This window comes from Xenopus laevis, chromosome 9_10S (genome assembly GCF_017654675.1).
Source record: "Xenopus laevis strain J_2021 chromosome 9_10S, Xenopus_laevis_v10.1, whole genome shotgun sequence".
In the NCBI taxonomy this organism is placed as follows: Eukaryota; Metazoa; Chordata; class Amphibia; order Anura; family Pipidae; genus Xenopus; species Xenopus laevis.
The window spans coordinates 31882123-31903351 of record NC_054388.1 but is presented as its reverse complement, the minus strand read 5'-3'; the positions used below and the strand labels follow the sequence as shown (position 1 = coordinate 31903351).

The 21229-nt window shown below is 41.1% G+C and overlaps 2 protein-coding genes across 2 annotated transcripts; one reads left to right on the top strand and one right to left on the bottom strand.

Annotated features, from left to right (window-relative positions):
- Positions 1–638: 638 nt before the first annotated feature.
- Positions 639–5037, top strand: rgs9bpl.S (RGS9-1 anchoring protein R9AP like S homeolog). The gene is made up of 3 exons (XM_018238377.2): positions 639–1092; positions 3159–3456; positions 4174–5037. The coding sequence occupies exons 2-3, from the start codon at positions 3192–3194 to the stop codon at positions 4707–4709; spliced, it is 801 nt and encodes a 266-aa protein (XP_018093866.1). The 5' UTR covers positions 639–1092; positions 3159–3191; the 3' UTR covers positions 4710–5037.
- A 2758-nt stretch (positions 5038–7795) lies between these two features.
- On the bottom strand, positions 7796–17422 carry ube2c.S (ubiquitin conjugating enzyme E2 C S homeolog). The gene is made up of 6 exons (NM_001095460.2): positions 17250–17422; positions 15397–15424; positions 15203–15289; positions 10653–10857; positions 9750–9809; positions 7796–7954 (listed from the first exon to the last, which is right to left on the bottom strand). Exons 1-6 carry the CDS (start codon positions 17348–17350, stop codon positions 7896–7898), a joined length of 540 nt encoding a protein of 179 aa, NP_001088929.1. The 5' UTR covers positions 17351–17422; the 3' UTR covers positions 7796–7895.
- Between the last annotated feature and the right edge of the window lie 3807 nt (positions 17423–21229).

Here is a 21229-nt window from a genome sequence, read left to right as displayed (position 1 = left end):
AGGCATCATTTGCTGACCATCTCAGACACAATGGACTGGCCAGTAGTCCCATTTTAAACCTTCGTAGTAGGGTCAGATACAGGCCTGGACTGGCAATCTGTGGGTTTTGGCAAATGCCAGAGGGGCTGCTATAAGGTGCCATAGAAAGTCACTATTTAGTGGGCTGGTGGGGGCTGTTTGGGCCTCTGTGTACCTAAAATGCGACGGCCTTTTTTAATTCTCAGTCCAGACCTGGTCAGATAGGATTAGGGTTGCCACCTGGCCGGTATTATTTTACCGGCCTGGCAGGTAAAAATGATGGCTGATCCCAATGTTATTAATAGGGAAAAAAGATAAATATAAAGAAAGGCCGGTATTTTTTTCCAGAAAGGGTGGCAATTGGTGTAAATCATAATCTTGTAGTGACTGGATGATATTATGTGCATAGAATGGGAATGAAGTTTCACGATTTCTGATGTTGAGGTGTCTGAAAAGATGTCAGTCCAGACACTGGGCTCATTTATCAATACTGGGCAAATTTGCCCATGGGCAGTTACCTATAGCAACCAATCAGTGATTAGCTGCAAGTAGAATAATGAATACAGCAATCTGACTGGTTGCCATGGGTTACTGCCCATGGGCAAATTTGCCCAGTGTTGTTTGATAAATGTCCCCCTGTATCTCCACTGTAGCAGACTGTTCACTTGTGGACTAGTGACCGGTAGTTGCAGGCAGGGAGGAGATCGCTTGTTGCCGGATAAAAGAAGCAGGTCGGCCGACTGGAGGTTCGATGGCTCGTTAGTAGGAGGGAGCGATATAGTCACGTAATTACGGACTGACAGTGGGGAGGGTGAAAGGCGCACAGTTCTATTTGTGCTTAGTGTTTCCCACAGTAGGGAGATCGCTCCCCGGGGGAATCCGGCTCTATGAGACTTTAATCGGCACAACAGCTGCTTCCTGCCATTATCCTATTAAAGTCGCGCTGAGCTTCATCTACACCGGCCGCGACTCCTTCCTCTGCGACTCCTTCCTCTGCTCCCGCCGCCCTGCGACATCGCGGCCGCCGCTGCTACAGGGACATGATATTGGGGCGATCCGCTGGCAGACGGGCAGGTAAGTTTACACGGATTAATTGATGCGGCCTGTGCCCGCGGCTACTGCAGCCCAATATGGAAAGGTAAGAATCGCTATGGGCGCTGTACTATCGCCAGTCTGTGGGGCTGGAGCCTGTGATTGCGACTGTCAGGGGGGCTGTGCCAGACTATAGGGGCAGCAGCCTGGACTTGTCACTGGGATATTATTACCAGGCTAAGGACATGGGCCTGGACCACTTGTAAAATACTGGCAGCCTATAGGAATTGTAAAATCTTCACCCGTGGGCAGTGACATAAATAAAAACTATTGGGGCCCACAGAAAAATAAATTTAAGGCCCCATTTAAAACCTTGGTTGCAAGACATTTTTATGTAGTGTATTATCAGTCAGTGCCCTACTGGGTGCCCCTAGTTGCAGGGTTTCCTTTGTTTTTGCTCTCATGGCCAGTTAAAAGGAAGAGACTACTAGGTGGCCATGTTGTTCTATGGGGTATTGTCAGGCTATTTATTGGGCAGGGAGCTGTAGGTGTCATGTTGGTGCTACTACACATTATAGGGCTGCAGGTCGAGAAATCAGGGTGATGTTCCCATTGGAAGGGATATTTGCAGTGTGTAGAACAGGGCAGTACTGCTTTGTGGGGGCGGGCAGGTCCAGACTGAGAATTAATATAGGCCCTGGCATTTCAGGTACACAGAGGCCCAAACAGCCCCCACAGAGGCCCAAACAGCCCCCACCAGCCCACTAAATACTGACTTTCTATGGCACCTTATAGCAGCCCCTCTGGCATTTGCCAGAACCAACAGATTGCCAGTCATGAAGCCAACCACACCCTCATTTCATTGGTTTGGAAGCTCTGGGGCTGATCATGAAATACAATAGTTTTTTTAAATTTCCCATGCGCCAATCACCAGTGCTCCTGACCTAATGATGAAAATTTGGGCTGGGGACAGGGGTGACAAACGGCAGTGGGACTAGGGGCGCCCACTATTATAAATCTGGCCCTGTGTACAGTATATATTGTATCTATGAGTGGGACCACAATAAAGAGGCAGTATACTCTCTAAGGCTACAGCCACACCAATCTGAATCTTGGCCTGTGGATAAATGCAGGCACATGTAGCGAATTTCAACTCCGGAATATATACTCATCTGTTTTACATGCCTGGGCGTGAATCACTTTATCCGCAGGTAGGGTTGCCACATGGCTGGTATTTTACTGACCTGGCACGTAAAAACGCATGCTGTATTTTGACTACTGTAGTAACTTCCCAATAGGGAAAAAAGATAAATATATAGAAAGGCTGTATTTTTTTCCGGGAAAGGTGGCAACACTATCCGCAGGCCAAGATTCAGCCTGGTTTGGCCATAGCCTTATTCAGCATGACAGCAATGAATAAGGCTTGGACCAAAAAAATTTTTCTAAAAAGGTGAACAGGACAGGGAAAGCCCAAGTCAACATTTGACACCACTCAGAGCATAGAATCACTAGGTTTGCTCCCAGGGCCAGTGGTCCTGTGAAAAAAAAATTGCAGTAGGTTCCATCTTACTTTACTTTTCCAGTTCCCAGTCAGACTAAGCTGGCCATAGATACAAAGATCCGATCGTACGAATCGAGGAAGAAGAGGAGATTTGTCGCCAGGTGACTAATCTCCCCGAATCTGCCCATGTGTCTCTGCCCTTAGAGGTAGAGTTTATTGTCTGGACCACTCATTTATTTATAATTCAATTCAGTGGGGCACACATTTTTTTCCTGGTGTCCCTCCGGCCCAATCCAACCCTGGACCTGCAACAATGGGCCTTGATTTTGGGTCTAGCGACCTTTAAGAAAACTGGGGAGCAACAAAGGTAGAGTAAAATGTTTATTTACACCAGAAAATCAAATTCAGACTTGGCTTAATCTGATTTCATAATTTTTTATATTAGGTGCCAAAATATTTTATTTACGTTAAAAGTAACAGGATTTTGCTAGTTTCAATTAGTCTTTCTGAATTTTACATTATTACATTTACATTGTTACAAGTTACATTAACTATGTAAAATAATGTGAACAAACAGCGCATAATGAATCTTCCCCCTACTTACCAGGTGCCCTACCTGTAAGTGGATCCCGGGGTCAGCATGTCTGCTCCTGAAGTTTCTAATGCAGGGCCAACTCTGCTGCACCCCAACACCAGGACTTTAACACTGCGTGGAATCAGGGGGCATGCGGCAGAAGACAGCAGCCAGGGAGCAGTGTCAGACTGTAAGAAAATGCACAGCTCTCTTAACAAAGTGATTGCCTGCTACCGCCAACTGGTGCTGTGTGTCGGAGGCACGTCCGATTGTCCTCGACTGAGGGAGGAATTGGAGGAGAGCAGGAAGAAGGCATTTGATCTGAGCACTGGTAAGTGACTTGGCCAGCAAGTAGAAGGAAGGATGGAGTGAGGGAGGAAAATTAATTGTAATGTATGATGTACAGCAGTAGAAGAGAGTTGCTTGGTCATATAGATCATGGGCTTAAAGTTTTTTAAGAACTGAAAGTTCAAGCAAGCTCATTGGAGGAACTGAAGTTTGTAAGATAGAGGAATGTCAATGTGGAGATGGGGCACGTAAGGAGACACATCTTGGCAGCTAAAAAGGTTTCATTAAAGGTTCTAAAGCTTGTGCATAAAAAGAGACAAAGCTTGTAAGATAAAGCAGGTACCCAAAATGAAACAGAGCTTGTTGGGTAAACCATGTACAGTACATGAGAGGAGGTGGAGTTTGTCAGATAAAGCAGGTGCACACACAATAAAATGGAGCCTATTGGATAGACCATGTGCATTAAAGGAGATGGAGCTTTGTCAAATAAAACAAGTACCCTAAATTAAATGGAGCTTATTTGGTTGACCAAGTGCATGAGAGGAGAAGAAGCCTATTATAAAAGAGATGCACAAGAGTAGCTGGAGTTGTTGGGTATAGAAAGTGCATGGAATGAAATGGATGTTGAGGTACTTGTTGGAGTAGGTTCATAAGGGTTGCTGCATCTTATTAGCTATTTAACCAGGGAAAAAAGTTAAATCTGTGTAGTATTACGTACAGCTTTACATATTTTTGAATCACACACCTGTGCTTACTGTAGATCTGAGGAACATGCTGATGGTCTTGCTGATGAATGAGGGGGTTAGCCAAGAAGACCGTGTCGAGCTGGAACGCATTTGGGTTCTCTTCCTTTCAACGCTTGAGTTCTTCCAGCAGGATTTGTGCAAAGCCCACCACCTCTGCCAGCTTTTCCCACTGCATGGCCGACGTAAGAGACTTGTGAACACAGGGGTGATTGGCAAGACCTCCGAGGTGGCCTACAGGGCTAGGAACATTAAATCACCCAGCAGTAGCAGCAGAATGCATGAGAACCAGCAGCGAACAGAGAGACCCTGCTCTCCAGACCTAGCAGGGCAGATCGAACACATGGAGAGGATGTTACATGACATGCAGATGAAAGTCAGTATCCCTATCTGGACTGTGGAGGCCACAGAGGAGGCCTGGGCAGAAGTAACTTCCACTTGTGATTTAGATGAGTGCTCAGATAACGAGATCCTGGCAGGAGAGGACCTCACCAGCAGGGGATGCTGTGCTCATGGCCAATCTCTGCCCAGGCCTCTCTGTATGGTCTCATAACATGGATATTGTTTACAAAAATGCAGTAAATGTCTTTAATGAGGTTGGAAGCAATAAGTATATATCCTCTGATGTCTTCAACTGTCATGCGGTCTGACCTCATGATGCCTCTATATCTGTCTGTCCTGTTCTTATAAGAAAGAATCATAGACCAAAGAGTTCAGGAAGTTACTACAGTAGTCAAAATACAGCATGCACATTATTCAGATAACCTATGGACTACTTCTTAACCCATTACCAGAGTTACGAATGTGTGGCGGATGGAGGAGGCTTGTGCTGTAGAAGGAAAATTAAAAAATAAAGTATCTGCAGGTATCTGACACCCTTACCTTGGCCAGTATATTTTATGAGATTTGTACAAATACTGTATAATAACATTTCTTAATGGTTTCTTAACTGTGCTGACACATGCACAGTAGACTTAAAGGACTTAAAGCTTAACTAAAGAAGTAGACTAGAAATGTTGTACGTTATGTTTTGAGCTTCTGGAGCAGTCCAAGGCAATCACAGCCCTTTAGCAGGGAAGATCTGTGTCTCCAAAGATGCTCCCCATCTTCTTTTCTGCTGATTCACTGCACATGCTCTGTGCTGCTGTCACTTACTGAGCTTAGGGACCCACTCACAATATACAGTACACATAGAATAGAAATGTCACAATATAAGGCTGATTTGTAATTAATACAGATAATTACTACATGGCAGCACAGAAACCAGTGCAATTAGCATCAGAATTTAATAATCAGCCCTGTAGCATCCGCTTATATTACAGGCCAACCTCATTTTCTGCTTGATAATTAGTGACAACCCTTAAGCTTAGCTTCTCAACAGCTGCTCAGAGCCCACTGAGCATGTGAGTGTCACAGATATTTTCCCAGGTGGTGACCCCCTGTGACAAGTTTGAAGTCCTGGATCATTTCTGCTATTGAGAAGCTGAAACTTTAAACTGATGCAATAAGGTCATTATATACAATATTAGCCATATTCACTTTTAGGGGTTAGTTCTCCTTTAAATAGCTATAATTATAATACCTGGGGCACCCCCATGAGTTCACCTTTCTTTCTCCTTTACCAGCGCTTGAATCAATTCGGATTCAGTACTGCAATTTTATTAGCTAGCAGGAGGCATGTCATATTTATATTTGGTACATTGCACTAATCTATGTATATTTTCAATACAGTCGAACCAGCAAGAACATGAAAACAAAAAATAAACTATGGCTAGGGGTTTTGGGTTAGAACGACATCTTTCAGGGTAATTTCAAATCTACCCATTTCCATGTAATACAATCAACTGCCCTTCTAAACAGTGACAGCTTTCAAATACTCCCATTAGCGTTCAGTTTGAGTCAATTAGAAATTGCAAATTATATTATTAGACAGCAGTCTTCTATAGTGCCATTTAAAGTATCCCAGGGGGGCGCCGCTTACCATTATACTAAGTGAGACAATAATTCAACATTATGCACAAAGGGGAATATTGGTGGCAACACATATGTATAGACCATGTCCCTGCTCTGATTTTAGTACTGCTTCTTTAAACACGCTGCTGCAGAGAGAAAGGCTAATAGTGTTCTATAAAATGCCTTTCCCGACATCAGTATAAAACCTTGTTTATTAATGAATGAGGAGACATTGAAAGCAATAGATTTGCTGAGAGCACAAACATGAAGAACAGTTGCATCGACCCTGATGTGTCTGTCTTGCAGGGGGATCTGGACATTGGGCTAATAAGGGCGGCCAAGGAGCAGATCTCAACATTCAAGGTTGATAAATGTCAGGCTACGCACTTATTATGGGTTTATGGAACAAGACACAAAGTTTGCCCAGGAGCAGTAACCCATAGCAACCCATCTGCAGGGAGCATTTATCTGTAACCTGTTTAAAGTAAACAGGTTATTGTTCGCTATGTGTTACTGCACCTGAGCAAATTTGGCACATTTATTGCATATGGGGGGGGGGGGTAGGATTTAAAGGTGTATGTTACAGAACTAATTCTAACAACTTTTCAAAAAAATTTTAAAATGATTTGAACGATTTGCTTTTCTTCCCATGCTTTTTCAAATGAGGGTCACTGACCCCATTTAAAAAACAAAACAAAAATACTCTAAGGCTACAAAAGGTATTGTTATTGCTATTTTTTATTATTATTAGTCTTTCATCTAGCTGTTCAGACCCTCTCCTTTTTATATTCCAGTCTCTAAAGCTTGCCATAGATGTAAAGATTTTTAAAAGATCTTTTCGTTATCGTGCGACCATGATTATCTCGAAAAGATAGTTTAAATGTACGATTTGTCCATCAAACAAAAAGACCATTGCCAGAAAAACTGAGGGTAGCTGCCTGCTTGGCCCTGCAGACATAGATAGATTGGCCAGGTTTAAAAATCTTTCAGTCCCAGTGCAATCAATTTTCTGACAGATGTCGGACGAAAAATCGTAAGATGTACGATCGTTCAATTCCCACTAACTTCACAATAATTTGAAGGATTGCACTGAAATAGATTGTTCACCAACAAAAGATCTTTGCGTCTATGGGGACCTTAACTCAAACCAGGGCATGGTTACTAGGGTAACTTAGGCTTCGTATTGGCTCATGCATGGGGCTTAACTGATATCTGGTCAAAATGAGTATGTTGATGGGGCAAACAAACCAACCAGGCTATTTGGCCCAGCACAAGGCTGCCCAATCAAGTAGACATCTCCGTGTAAAGCCATCTTTAGGATAAGACTAAAGCCATAGACGCACCAATATCGTATTAAACTAATTTTCATATGATATTTGGTGAGTGTATGGTGGGAGATGAGCTGACCAGTATTGTCAGAATACTTGGATATCGTCAATCGGGCTGGCCAGAAAATTTTAATCGGGCACCTTTGAAGGCACCCAAAAATCAGCTATTGTTAGTGCCGAATCCAGGTAGAATTCTATTGTTTCTACCTGTATATCTGACGATTCAGCGATACACCTGTGTTGAAACGAACGATCTTTCTTGGAAAGATCGTAACTGTAAAATCTATGGCCCCTCTATGAGTAGTTGTAGCCATTAGCATGCACCAGATGAGATGAAGAGATCTTAACCACACAGCAAAACGATAAAACAGCTTTATTTGTACAAACTTGTATTAAGTTAAGCATATATTACAGCATACATGTACAGCACAACATGCAAATAGGACTGGAGGGGTAGATCAGATTTCTTTTTCTCTGACTTGCTTCTGGTATTGCTCATGGAGGTGTTTCTTATAAGCTAAAAATAAAACAAGGTTACACAATTAAAAGTAATGTACACCAATACAACACGTCACACTGCAGCAACTGCGTCAAAAATAGAGACTTGGCTTAGTAGGAAAGGTGCCATTCTTACCCTGCCAATTTCACACTACCCTATCCAAAGCATATTACAAAGTACTAGAAGATGAAAGGTGGCCATATTCCTTAAAGGGGTTGTTCTCCTTTAAATTAACTGTTAGTTAAAGGTTGGGGATCCCTGATGTAGAGAGTGATCATCTGAGTCAATTTGCAATTGGTTTTCATTTTTTATTATATGTGGTTTTTAAATTAATTTAGCTTTATTCAGCAGCTCTCCAGTTTGCAATTTCAGCAGTCTGGTTGCTAGGGTCCAAATTACCATAGCAAGCATGCATTGATTTGAATATGAGACTGGAATATGAATAGGAGAGGGTCTGAATAGAAAGACGAGTAATAAAAAAAAAAGTAGCAATAACAAATGTTCTGTAAGGCTACAAATGTAGTGTTTCTAGATGGGGTCAGTGACCCCCATTTGAAAGCGGTCAAGACAAAGGCAGATAATTAAAAACCAATAAAAAATAAAGACCAATTGAAAAGTTGCTTAGACTAGAACATACTAAAAATTAACTTAAAGTTGAACCTACCCCTTTAAGATCATCTTGCAAGGTTGCCAAACGAGAGAATGTTTGCCCGATATGACAAACTGGTAACAGGTGCCAATGTAGGACCTTGTGATAGAACAGCATCAACAAGCCAATGTGGCCCTCATCTAGATGGGATTTGTTTAACCAAGTAAAGAGTCCGCCTCATATGGCCCACATACAGGCAAATAATCTGCTGACTCAGCTGGAGTGTCACCTTTAAGTCAGCTTTTAGTAGGTTTGGAAATGACTAATTCTAATCAATTTTTCAATTCCTCTTCATTTTTTCTTCTTCATAGTTTAATTATTTGCCTTCTTCTTCTGTTTCTTTCCAGCTTTCAAATGGGGGTCACTGACCCCCACCTAAAGAATAAATGCTCTTACAAATTACTAATTTATTATTGCTACTTATGGCATGTTTCTATTCAGGCCACTCATTCATATTCTAGTCTGATTCAAATCAATGCATGGTTGCTAGGGTAATTTGCAACTTCAGAAATTTGGTCGCTAAGGTCCAAACTGTAGAGCTACAAAAACTCAAACCATAAATTAAAAAAAAGGCAGTTTGTCTCAGAATATCACTCTACAACAGTGATCCCCAACCAGTAGCTCATGAGCAACATGTTGCTTTCCAACCCCTTGGATGTTGCTCCCAGTGGCCTCAAAGCAGGTGCTTATTTTTGAATTCCAGGCTTGGAGGCAAGTTTTGGTTGCAGCTGTACTGCCAAACAGAGCCTCAATGTAGGTGGACAATCCACATAGAGGCAACTCAGTGGCCAATCACAGCCCTTATTTGGCACCCCAGGAACATTTTTCATGCTAATGTTGCTCCCCAAGTTCTTTACTTCTGAATGTTGCTCACAGGTTCCAAAGGTTGGGGATCCCTGCTCTACAACATACTAAAAAGTTAATTTAAAGGTGGACAACTGCTTTAAATCTACACGTGTTTGGGAAAGTTTAATGTGTTAATTAGTAGAGTCACAAGGGTCAGTATTGGCTAATTTAAGTCTAAACTGGAAATAAATTCAAGTTACAATCCGTGCTGAATAACCTGTCCATTAAATTGAACCGTGGACAGCACTTGCTCATTAGTAGCACACGGTCATGTTAACCCACTTCAGTAGGTAGGTGATCAATAAAGACAGCACTTACCGGTCTGATTCTTCCACAACTCTGCTGCATGTGGGTTCAAGGGACTTTCATTATTGGGTTCTGGTAAGAGATAAAGACAGGCTTGATAAATGTTCTGAAACACTGCACAATGACAATAACATGAGCCGTCCATGCACTACACATCCCAATATACAAATCAGCTATTTACCTTTCTATAAGCAGTGGAATGCCTTTTTAAGCACCAGAATTTGTGCTTACTGATTGACATGGCACTTTATGGAAATCACACTATCAGGGCAGATTCGGGAGATTAGTTGCTTTGCTGCCGGCTTGAATGAAAATTGCCTCCGAGTGCTTTGTTTCCGAAGACTTCGGAAAACAGCATTTTGAGTGCCATCCCGCCGGTGATTTACATTCTAGCCGGCAGGAAGACAGTTCGGGGAGATTGGTCGCCCCGAAGAAGAGGAGATTTGTTGCTGGGCGACTAATCTCTCAGAATCTGCCAGTGTGTCTCTGCCCTTAAGAATTCTTGTCCCCTTTTATCAGCATACAGGGTACTAATGGTTATTCTTCTTCAAGTCCAAGTTAATTGGCTCCATTAGTCAAGAGTAAATAAAGTAGGACAAACAAGTGGTTTCTGGGAAGGTAGGATTATGCACAGCAGTGTCACAGGGGGCCCAAAATTACTCTTGACAGTCTACAGCAATTTAATGAGGAACCAAATGCAGTATTACTTCTGTGATGTCTAACATGCATGCTCCTATTCTGCTGTAATTTAACCCATGATTTGCTTAATCAAGGTCTTTCCAGAGGCCTAACACTGCAATAAAGCCAATAATCTATTACACGGTCTCAAATAATCGGCCATTAAACTTTGTCCAGAAGGTGTTTAATAATAAAATTTAGGGTTTCAATATAATAGCCTAAATGGGTTTCACTTACCTCCCAGCAGGCTCTGTAATGACAAAAGAATAGTTCGGACATCATATAGTGCGGACCATTTGTCTTTCAGGATGTCAAGACAGATGTTTCCATGACTATCTACATTTGGATGGAAGCATGGGGTGACAAATTTCACAGTGGGAGCATTGTAAGGGTATCCACTAGGGAATTCCAGGGACAGTTTATACCTCAGGTTCTCATATACCTACAAGACATTGAGAAATCTTAATTAGCTCAAAATCATTCCAAACAATCTTTAAGAGACCTGAATGCATGAAGCAGAGCTTAACCCTTTCCATGGTAAAGGGTTTGGTCCAGCAGCTCTAAACTTTTGGAAATTAACCTGGCGGATTAAGTATTCTGAAAGCAATTGTTGCCTTTTTTTTGTCTCAAGGAATTACCTTTTTAATTAAAGGACATGTAAAGCCTACATTTTCCTACCATGTATATACAGTCACATGAAAAAGTTTGGGAACGCCTCTGAGTCTGCATAATAATTTACTCCTCTTTTAAAAAAAAAAAAAAAAAAAAAAAAGGTAGGTCTTTAATTTCCCAGTAACAGGGGTGTTTTCTGAACAAAGATTTTTAGTGAAACAGTATTCAGTTGTATGAAATTAAATCAAACAAGAAAAACTGGCTGTGCAAAAATTTGGGTACCCTTGTAATTTCGCCAATTTGAATGCATGTCACTGCTCAATACGGACTACTGGCAACACCAAATTGGTTGGATTAAGCCTTAAACTTAATAGACAGGCGTGTCCAATCGTGGAAAAAGGTATTTAAGGTGGCCAATTGCAAGTTGTGCTTCTGTTTGACTCTCCTCTGAGGAGTGACAGCATGGGATCCTCAAAGCAACTCTCAAAAGATCTGAAAACAAAGATTGTTCAGTATCATGGTTTAGGGAAAGGCTACAAAACGCTCAGAGGTTTAAACGGTCAGAAATCAGGAAATGGAAGGCCACAGGCACAGTTGCTGTAAAACCCAGGTCTGGCAGGCCAAGAAAAATACAGGAGCGGCATATGCAGAGGATTGTGAGAATGGTTACAGACAACCCTAAGATCACCTCCAATGACCTGCAAAGAAGCCTGTTCTGCACTCACGCCATAAACAGATTCGCTTGTTGCATGCAAAAGCTCCTTTAGACAAACCACATGGAACAAAATGCTTTGGACTGATGAGACAAAAATGTAGTTATTTGGTCATAACAAAAAGTGCTTTGCATGGCGGAAGAAGAACACAGTATTCACAAAAAAAAAAACCCCTCTACATACTGTCAAATTTTTGGTGGAAGTTCCATCATGCTGTGGGGCTGTGGCTAATTCAGGGACTGGAGCCCTTGTTAAAGTTGAGGGTCAGATGAATTCAACCCAATATCAAAAAATTCTTCAGGATAATGTTCAAGCATCAGTCAAAAAGTTGAAGTTACACAGGGGGTTGGATATTCCAACAAGACAATGACCCCCTAAACACACTTTTAAATCTACAAAGGCATTTATTCAGAGGGAGAAGTACAATATTCTGGAATGGCCCCCAACTTGAGTATCATGGAAAATGTATGGGATGATTTGAAGCAAGCTGTCCATACTCGGCAGCCATCAAATTTAACTGAACTGGAGAGATTTTTTTATGGACGAATGGTCAAAAATACCGCCATCCAGACTCATCAAAGGCTATAGGAGACGTCTAGAGGCTGTTACATTTGTAAAACGAGGCTCAACTAAGTATTGATGTAATATCTCTGTTGGGGTACCCAAATTTATGCACCCGTCTAATTTTGTTATGATGCATATTTTCTGTTAATCCAATTAACTTTAGGTCACTGCTGAAATACTACTGTTTCCATTAGGCATGTTATATATTAAGAGGAAGTTGCTACTATGAAAGCTCCGTCAATGATAAACAAAACTCAAAGAATTAAGAGGGGCTTGCAAACTTTTTCATAGGACTGTAAGTTGGGCATATCTTCCCCACCCAAGCCACATCATTTGTACTGCATATACCCCTCCATTTGCAGATTTTACCTGGCGACCATTTTTCCTCTGAAACATCATCAGTAACTGACATACTGTATATGATGTAATGTTTATGCAATGCAGGTTTAAACAGGCACAACATACTTTGATAAGTTCTGCTGGGCTTGAGCACTGTAATGGATAAAGGAAAACTTTACCACCAAAATGAATATTTAAGCAAGAGATGGTCTGTGTGCTGCCTCAGAGATCACCTGACCAGAAATACAGCAGCTCTAACTAACAGGAAGAAGTGTGGAAGCAAAAGACAGAACTCTGTCTTTCATTTGGCTTATGTGACCTTGGGGTTGTTTTCTCTGGAAAAAAGGCGCTTGCGAGGGGACATGATTACACTTTACAAGTACATTAGAGGACATTATAGACAAATGGCAGGGGACCTTTTTACCCAAAAAGTGGATCACCGTACCAGAGGCCACCCCTTTAGACTAGAAGCAAAGAACTTTCATTTGAAGCAACGTAGGGGGTTCTTCACAGTCAGGACAGTGAGGTTGTGGAATGCACTGCCGGGTGATGTTGTGATGGCTGATTCAGTTAATGCCTTTAAGAATGGCTTGGATGATTTTTTGGACATGCATAATATCAAAGGCTATTGTGATACTAAACTCTATAGTTAGTATAGGTATGGGTATATAGAATTTTAATTAAAAGTAGGCAGGGGTGTGTGTATGGATGCTGGGTTTTCATTTGGAGGGGTTGAACTTGATGGACTTTGTCTTTTTTCAACCCAATTTAACTATGTAACTATGTATGGTTTGTTTGTGTGCACCGCGAATCCTACAATCCCAGGGGGCGGCCCTTATTTTTTTTAAAATGGCGATTTTCTATTTCTGATTACCCAATGGCACATACTACTAAAAATGTATATTATTATGAAAATGGTTTATTTACGTGAAGCAGGGTTTTACATATGAACTGTTTTATGTAATATCTTTATAGAGACCTACATTGTTCAGGGGTATAGTTTTCCCTTTAAGCTGAGCTCAGGAGAGGTGGTTAGAAGAAAAAATAAATAGGATCAAACAGCTAGAGCAGAGTTTCTATGGGAACCAGCAATGCTATCTCTTCATTTGCTGCTGCACTGGAGGGTGTGTTTAGTAATCTGAACATGCTCATGAGTCAACAGCCAAAGTAAATTTATGAGGGAGGGGGCAGAGGAGGAGAAGGAATTCTAAGGGATTAAGGGGATGCTGCAACTTTACGGTTAACCTTTTAAAGGAGAATTCAACCCTTTACCAAAAAAAATAAAACAAAAACCCTATCCCCCCCCATCCCTGCCAGCCTAGCTGCCCCCCGGGGAAATGCCCTTAACTTTTTACTTACTCCTCAGTGCAGATTCAGGCATCAGAGTTCACCGCAGCCATCTTACGGGGCTTCTTCCGGCGCTTTCGCAATTTCCGTCCATTTCGGCGAATGCATAGTTGTCGCAGACCGGTATATATTGCTCCAACTGCGCATGCGCTGCTTTGCGGGTCTTCGTCTCAGCTTACCGAAGACCCGGAAAATGGCTGTGGTGAACTCTGATGCCTGAATCTGCATGATCGGTAAGAAATTAGGGGCATTTCCTGGGGGGTGGGGTGGGGGTGTTGGAGGGATAGGGTTTTCTTTGGTAAAGAGTTGAATTCTCCTTTAAGACATTTGTAGTTCTATGTACAGTATAGAGAGGTATTTTTAGAAGTGTCAGCATGGTGTAGCATTTCCCTGCAAGCTATAGGGTAGACGTGTGCCAACCTGGACCCATCTTCCTGATGCCCTTACCCAGACCTGCTACCTACAATGAGGTTATTAGTACGGTCTCTGCCATGGAGATGAAGATGACTTGGCTGGTCATCAGATGCTTTCAATTTACATTAAAGGGGTTGTTCACCTTCTAAAACTGTTATCAGTTCAGTTTTCAGATTGTTTACTATAAACAAAGACTTTTTTTCAATTACTTACCATCTTTTATTTTTTACTGTTTTCCCAAAATTTAAGTTTAAAGTTCCTGTCTTTGGCGTTTCAGTCTGACAGATCAGTGATCCAGGAGCATCTGAACTGTTACAATTTGCTACATTTAGTTGATACATTTATCAGCAGTATCTTTGGAATATTAGCAACTATTGTATCAATTCTAACAGCTGCTTTAAATTAAACTCAGGGATTCTGTTCAGCAGGGACAAAGATAATAAATGTATCAATTAAGAACAGTTAAGAGTCAGCGACCCCCTACCAGAGCGTCTTTAGAAGGTGAAAAATCAAACTTTACACTTCAATAATAGAACAGTCACAAATAGAAAATATAAAGTAATTAGAAAAAGTCTTTATTTCTGGTGAACAATCTGGTAAATCCAAATAAACTGAAAAAAGTGTTTGAAGGTGAACAACCCTTTAAAAGGAAAATTGAAAGCCTGACAGCCCCTACCTTTGCCAGGTTATCATCCATTTTACAGGGCTGAAGTCTGCCATTCAAAAGAATTATGAAGTAAGCAATTATTTTCCCTGAAAGGACAGCAGCTATGAAAAGAATATGTAGTGAAGCCTTACAGTGCCAACTGCTCCATCAATTGTTCCAATCCACTTAAACAGGTTATCAGATTCTGGAAATGCAGAAATGCCCTTATTGCCAGACATCTAGGTGAGGAAACATAGACTCATGTTAAGTATATTGTGGATTTTATGAAAAGTAATAAGCACAGGTACGATCATTACTATGTGCAGTATATAATGCTCATACTCACCATTAAGGTCATCAGCTCCTGCTGTAACCTGCAAAAAAAAAGAAAATAGGTGGGCTCAAACCTTTGCAATATTTGTTGCATGCACAAACAATAAGAATTTGTCACGGGCATGACATTAGATTTGGCAAGCCTTCTTTTATTTCCATGTCTTTAGAATTCTGCTGAAACTTATGTTAGCAGCACAAAGCCTTAAACATTACTCCAAACATTATGGAGACATGTGCAAGCTTTCACCAATTATCAGCTTTGGAAGGGAAAAACCTTGCGTTATGGATGGCAGCAATAAATAATGGATGAGTTATGGTACAATATTTATGGCTATAGACAATATATATAAATAATGTATAGACTTCCTAGCAGTAATTGGTGGTTAAAATAAGGGGCAAAGGATTATATATAAAGTGTAACTTTAGATCAATGGCAAACTGGACACATTATTAAGAATTGGGATATCCTGTTTATAAACAAATATGTGTAAATAATTGATCTCTCAACGAAACCGGCAGAGACATGTTAGGTGGGACATAAGCCTTGGTATGAATATATGGAAAACTTATCTATGCTATAATTGGCCTTGAAAAAAAGCAGACTAGCATAAATGGCACCTATCAGAGGAAAATGGTTTCCCCTAATGGAAGGAGCTCCCAGCAGGAGGGGGGACATGTTGGGACACAAGCATGCAAATGAAGCTTCTTTAAGTTATCCCATATTATCCTATTTAGCTCATTGTGTGACATCACAAGCATGCACATTATGAGCAAGCCGGGGGGGGGGGCTCTTAATCTAGAGTGAGCAACATTCAGATGTAAGAGTTGGGGAGCAACTCCTGGGAAGTGCCAAATAAGGGCTGTGATTGGCTACTGGTAGCCCCTATGTGGACTGGCAGCATACAGGAGGCTCCATTAGGCATTATCTGTTTTTTACAACCAAAACTTGCCTCCAAGCCTGAAATTCAAAAATAAGCACCTGTTTTGAGGCCACTGAGAGCAACATACAAGGAGTTGTGGAGCAACATGTTGCTCATGAGCTACTGGTTGGGGATCACTGCTGTATGGGGAATGTGTAGCTCAGACTCCCCCCCCCCCTCCTGTATTTAGTGTATTTCTCCGAGCAGTGAAATATGAGACACTCAGGAGGTAAGCTACAACTGTTAAAGCACTTTTTCATGTCTATAACCTGTCCCAATTTACAAGGAAAATGTATAAATGTCGTCTTTAATGTAGACACGTTATTGGAAAATTCCAGACACTTCATTGATTTGATACTCTTATTGTTTTACTTTATTAAGATTTTTCAGTGTACAAATTGGGCTACTTTGATATGGCTTTTTTATAGTCTTTGGCTGGTTTTGAAATGTATACCTGGCAACCCTGCTCCAACTATAAAGCACAAAAAGTTGGTACAAGGTAGACGCAAGTATTGATCAGACCAGGAAAAATGTAGTAGATAAAAAAATTAAAACTTTATTGATCTATCATCTCTCGCCTGATGCATTTCTTGTCCATAGGACACTTAATCATGGGCTACCCTGCTCCAGCAGTCTATTCAGAGCAGAACCAGGGATATTGCAAGCATTTTGCCTATTGGACAATTTCTACCTTGACTATGTGCCAAAAGTTTGAGACTTCCCCTCCAAAGCTCTGAATGGAACAGTCCCAGGACAGACAATGTTCACTTGAACCATTAGCAGGATCCAAGCAATTACAGATTAGGGCAGTTTGTTTCTTTTTTTCTCTCTCTCTCCCCAATATAAAATGGATAGTAAAACACAGGTTAGTATTAAACAAAAGCAAGCCCCAGCTATATAGCCATCAGTCCAGCTCCCTTTGTGGCCAGGATGCATCTCTTCTCACCTCTTTCCCACAGAGCCACGAGCAGCCGAGGTCCCGGACTCTTGTCCTTTCCTTGCAGTCGCGGAGCTGGCCGCAGCTGGATCTACATTCTGGGAAGCCATTGGTATATAAACAAGACAAAACCGACCCTGTACGTTGCACTGTATTCAACTTTCCCTGGCGCTTCCTCTTCCTGACTGTAAACTAATGCTACTACCGCACTCTGTTTGAATCTTTTTACTTTAACACATCAGGGCCAATCAGCGTCGCTTACATATTTAATTCAACCAATCACAATGCTCACAGAACCGTTTCCCGCAGTGACCAGCGCCTGAAGCGTAGGCGTTTAAAACAAAGCCACGGGATTGGCTAAACAAGAAGCCCACAAGTTATTGTGATTGGGAGAACCCTGTTGCCCATCAAAAAGGGGAAAAAAAAAAGTTGGGCGAGTGTGGGAGATTTCTGTCAGGAAGGGAAGACTGAATGTTTGCATTAGTATTTTGCTCCGAAGTTACACGTTATCTGGGTGTTGTTTCTACGACGTGCAATGTATTAATTGCATTTACCTACGTTATTACGGTCTTTTGACGTTTCCTTGTAGTAGGAATGTTGGTTAACCAATAAAATCCTTATAAGTCAATCAATACGTCTCTTACTACTTTTCCTGTCATGACAACCTTTTCTCCCCCTCACACACTCTTTTGGGATTTATAGACTCAATGAACTACTTATTATGGTCATAGAGACTATAAGTATTGCCCAGCAAGGAGTGATATGTAAATAATACTCAGCAGAGGCAAACAAATATATACAAATACACTTTCTTGGCATTAGTGCTTCACATTTTGCTGGAAGGGATTTCAAATGCTAAATTCAACCTTTAACTGGGATCCTTCTTTTGTCTGTTGTAGACCCACCCTGGCACATTTTGACTGTAACACAATAAGTGGTCTGTTTTTCAATGCGGAGTAAAAAAAATTGTGCAAAACATCACTGATATGATGTTGCCCATAGCAACCAAGCAGATCTTTGCTTTCTAACTTGTAGATCACTGTTGAAATGTAATTGTTGGTTGCCATGGGACAACATCACCATTCATGCTTTAGACCAGGGGTCCCCAACCTTTTTTTAGCCACATTAAATGTAAAAAATAAGTTGAGGAGCACACAAGCATTCAGAAAGTTCTCGGGGGTGTCAAATATGGGCTTCTCTGTGAGGCTACAATTTTATTGTTACTTTTTATTACTTATTTTTCTATTCAGCCCTCTTCTATTCACCTGTCTGTCTCTCATTCAAACTACTGCCTGGTTGCTAGGATTAATAAAACCCAAGCATCCAGATAACAGCTGAAATTGCAAACTGGAGAGATTCTTAACAAAAAGCTAAATAATTGAAATACTGCAAAAAATGAAGACCAAATGCAAATTGTCATAATATCACTGTCTACATGATACTAAAACTTAACGGTAACCAACTTTCAATGTCTGAATTATTTTTTAGTAGTGTTTAGGTACAGTTATCCAAATTATGTAAATATTCATTATCTGGAAAACCCCAAATCCTGAGCATTCTAGAGAACAGGTCTCATACCTGTACTAAGAAGCAAACAATATAGCATGCTAGCACTAAGGGCAGAGACAAACGGGAAGATTTGGGGAGATTGAGTCTCCCGGCAACTAATCGCCTCTTCTTCGTTTTCTGAAGTTTCCTCGTGAGGCAATTTCGAGTGCCATCCCACAGGCAATTTAGATTCAAGCTGGCGGGAAGGTTTTTTCGGGGAGGTTAGTCGCCCGAAGTAGAGGCAATTAGTCTAAATCTCCATGAATCTTCCTGTGTGTCTCTACCCTAAAGCGACAAGAGGTAAGGCAATGGGTGGGAAACGGCTGAATTGGCCTGGTTGAACCAGGTGTATGGGTGCTTTGAAAGTAATGCAATCTGTCCCTTTCTTTGAACATATTCAGGCACCAAGTCATTTCTCTAATGTGTAGGTTATTAGCCGCAGGGGAGGCTTCTACCAGTGAAAAGGCCTTTGTCTTTGGGCTTTATAACTAGCTCTGTGGCAAAGGTCAGGAGAAACTTTTAGTTTATAATTAATGTTGTCCTTTAATTTAGGAAGGGAAAATTACTGATTTGTTTTGTTAACTTGTGGTAACTTCTACAGAACACCAGGGGCTCACATATTGCTAATCATGAAACAATGCTGAAATAAACTATCTCCATGGAGGGCAGTTCCTAACCTGTTCTGGTTCAATAAATCCACCATAAGTATATTTCCTGCTGCTGCCTATACAGTTTCAGTGTAAATCACAACAATCTCATCCTTAAAGGGGAACTCCGGGTTCTGGCAAAAATCTCCCAAACTCCTGTTTAGATTAAAACAACCTTTTTCTCTTAGGAATGCATTTTTTTTTTAAATGTTTAAGTCAATTTTGTTCCAAATTCCTTCCTAACAATTACTAAAAGGTGGCCATAGACGCACAGATAATATCGTACGAAACAAATTTGTGTACGATATTCGGTGAGTGTATGGTGGGAAACGAGCCGACCGATATCAGCAGAAGACTTGGATATCAGTCGGCTCGTCGATCGGGCTGGACGGAAAATTTTGATCGGGTGCCTTTCGAGGCACCCAAACATCGGCCATTGTTAGTGCTGAATCAGATACATGTAGAATTCTATTGTTTCTACCAGCATATCTGACGAATCAGCTCTACACGTGTGTATTGAAATGAAATATCTTTTCCAAGAAAGATCGTAATTGTTACGTCTATGGCTCATATCCCCTTCATCTTCTCCGACTCCTGTTATGGACCTCTGAAGTGTAAAGTAGTCGGCATCACAAATATTGACGTCATCACGCTCTGGAGAAAGCAGAACCTTAACCCCTGATAACATCCTTTTCATACCGCCCCTCACCGTGCCTTCAGAGATCCTTGGGCAGTGAGATTGATTAAGGTAAGGGGCAGGGGTCTTTTAACTTTCTCCTCTTTCATTTTTATTGCTGCTTAGTAGCTCCGATAGAGTGCGCAGGAGGGGGGGGGGGGAGCAGGCTACAAAGAAAATACTGTGGTAAGGAGAGACAAATCACTGTCCCGGAGACTAATAAGTGATAAGCAGAGGCATTATGGGAGATGTCGTTTTTGGGTCATGCAATTTGAAAAAGTAGTGGTGATGTCAGAAGCACATTTAACACACCTATATTGGAAATCTTTTGAAAATAAAAAGATTAATGCTGCTAGTTTAGTAGAGGTAGGGATTTTTGGATGCTTGATATTATTTTACATATTAAGGCCACTCTATTGAATATTTTTATTATAAACCTTAAAGTTCTACATAAAAAGCTAAAGTTCGTGTCGGTAATATAAAGGGACAAAAAAGAAAAGTAACTTTTTTTTGATCACATACCTATATTTTGGTAGGATGGCACCCGTAGGTCTGATGATACTTTATGGGTAGGAGCTGGGTAGGATGCAGGAGATCTATGCCATACAATGGCACTGAATGATGTTCAATTTTGTCATTATAAAATGTTCTGTTCCTTATTAAAATTACATGTGCAGGGAATTGTGGGGTTTGGAGGATGCAGGCTGAGGACAGATTGCTGCTCATGCAAAGTAACAGTAGTCAGCCAGCTCCGCAAAGTAGTCAGACAGATCAGAAGGAGAGCAGGGGGCTAGGCTTAGGGAACTGTTCCAAATCATTAAAAATCATGAAAAGTCTGGATATTTTTTAATTGATGTATATTGCAAAGTTGCTTGAAATTATGTTTACATTTCAAAAAGTTCAAGTTATGTTTTTGTGGAGTTCCCCTTTAATTTTTAAACTATTATTAGTAGACTGAAGTTATGATGATCCAAATTATGGAAAGATCTATTATCAGGAAAACTAAGTATCCTGCATAAGGGGTCCCATACCAAAATGCTGATCTGCACACACTAAGCTGCTGTTTGGATGTCATAAGAAGTGGCCTGGACAAATAGTGTAACATAAATATATGAAGC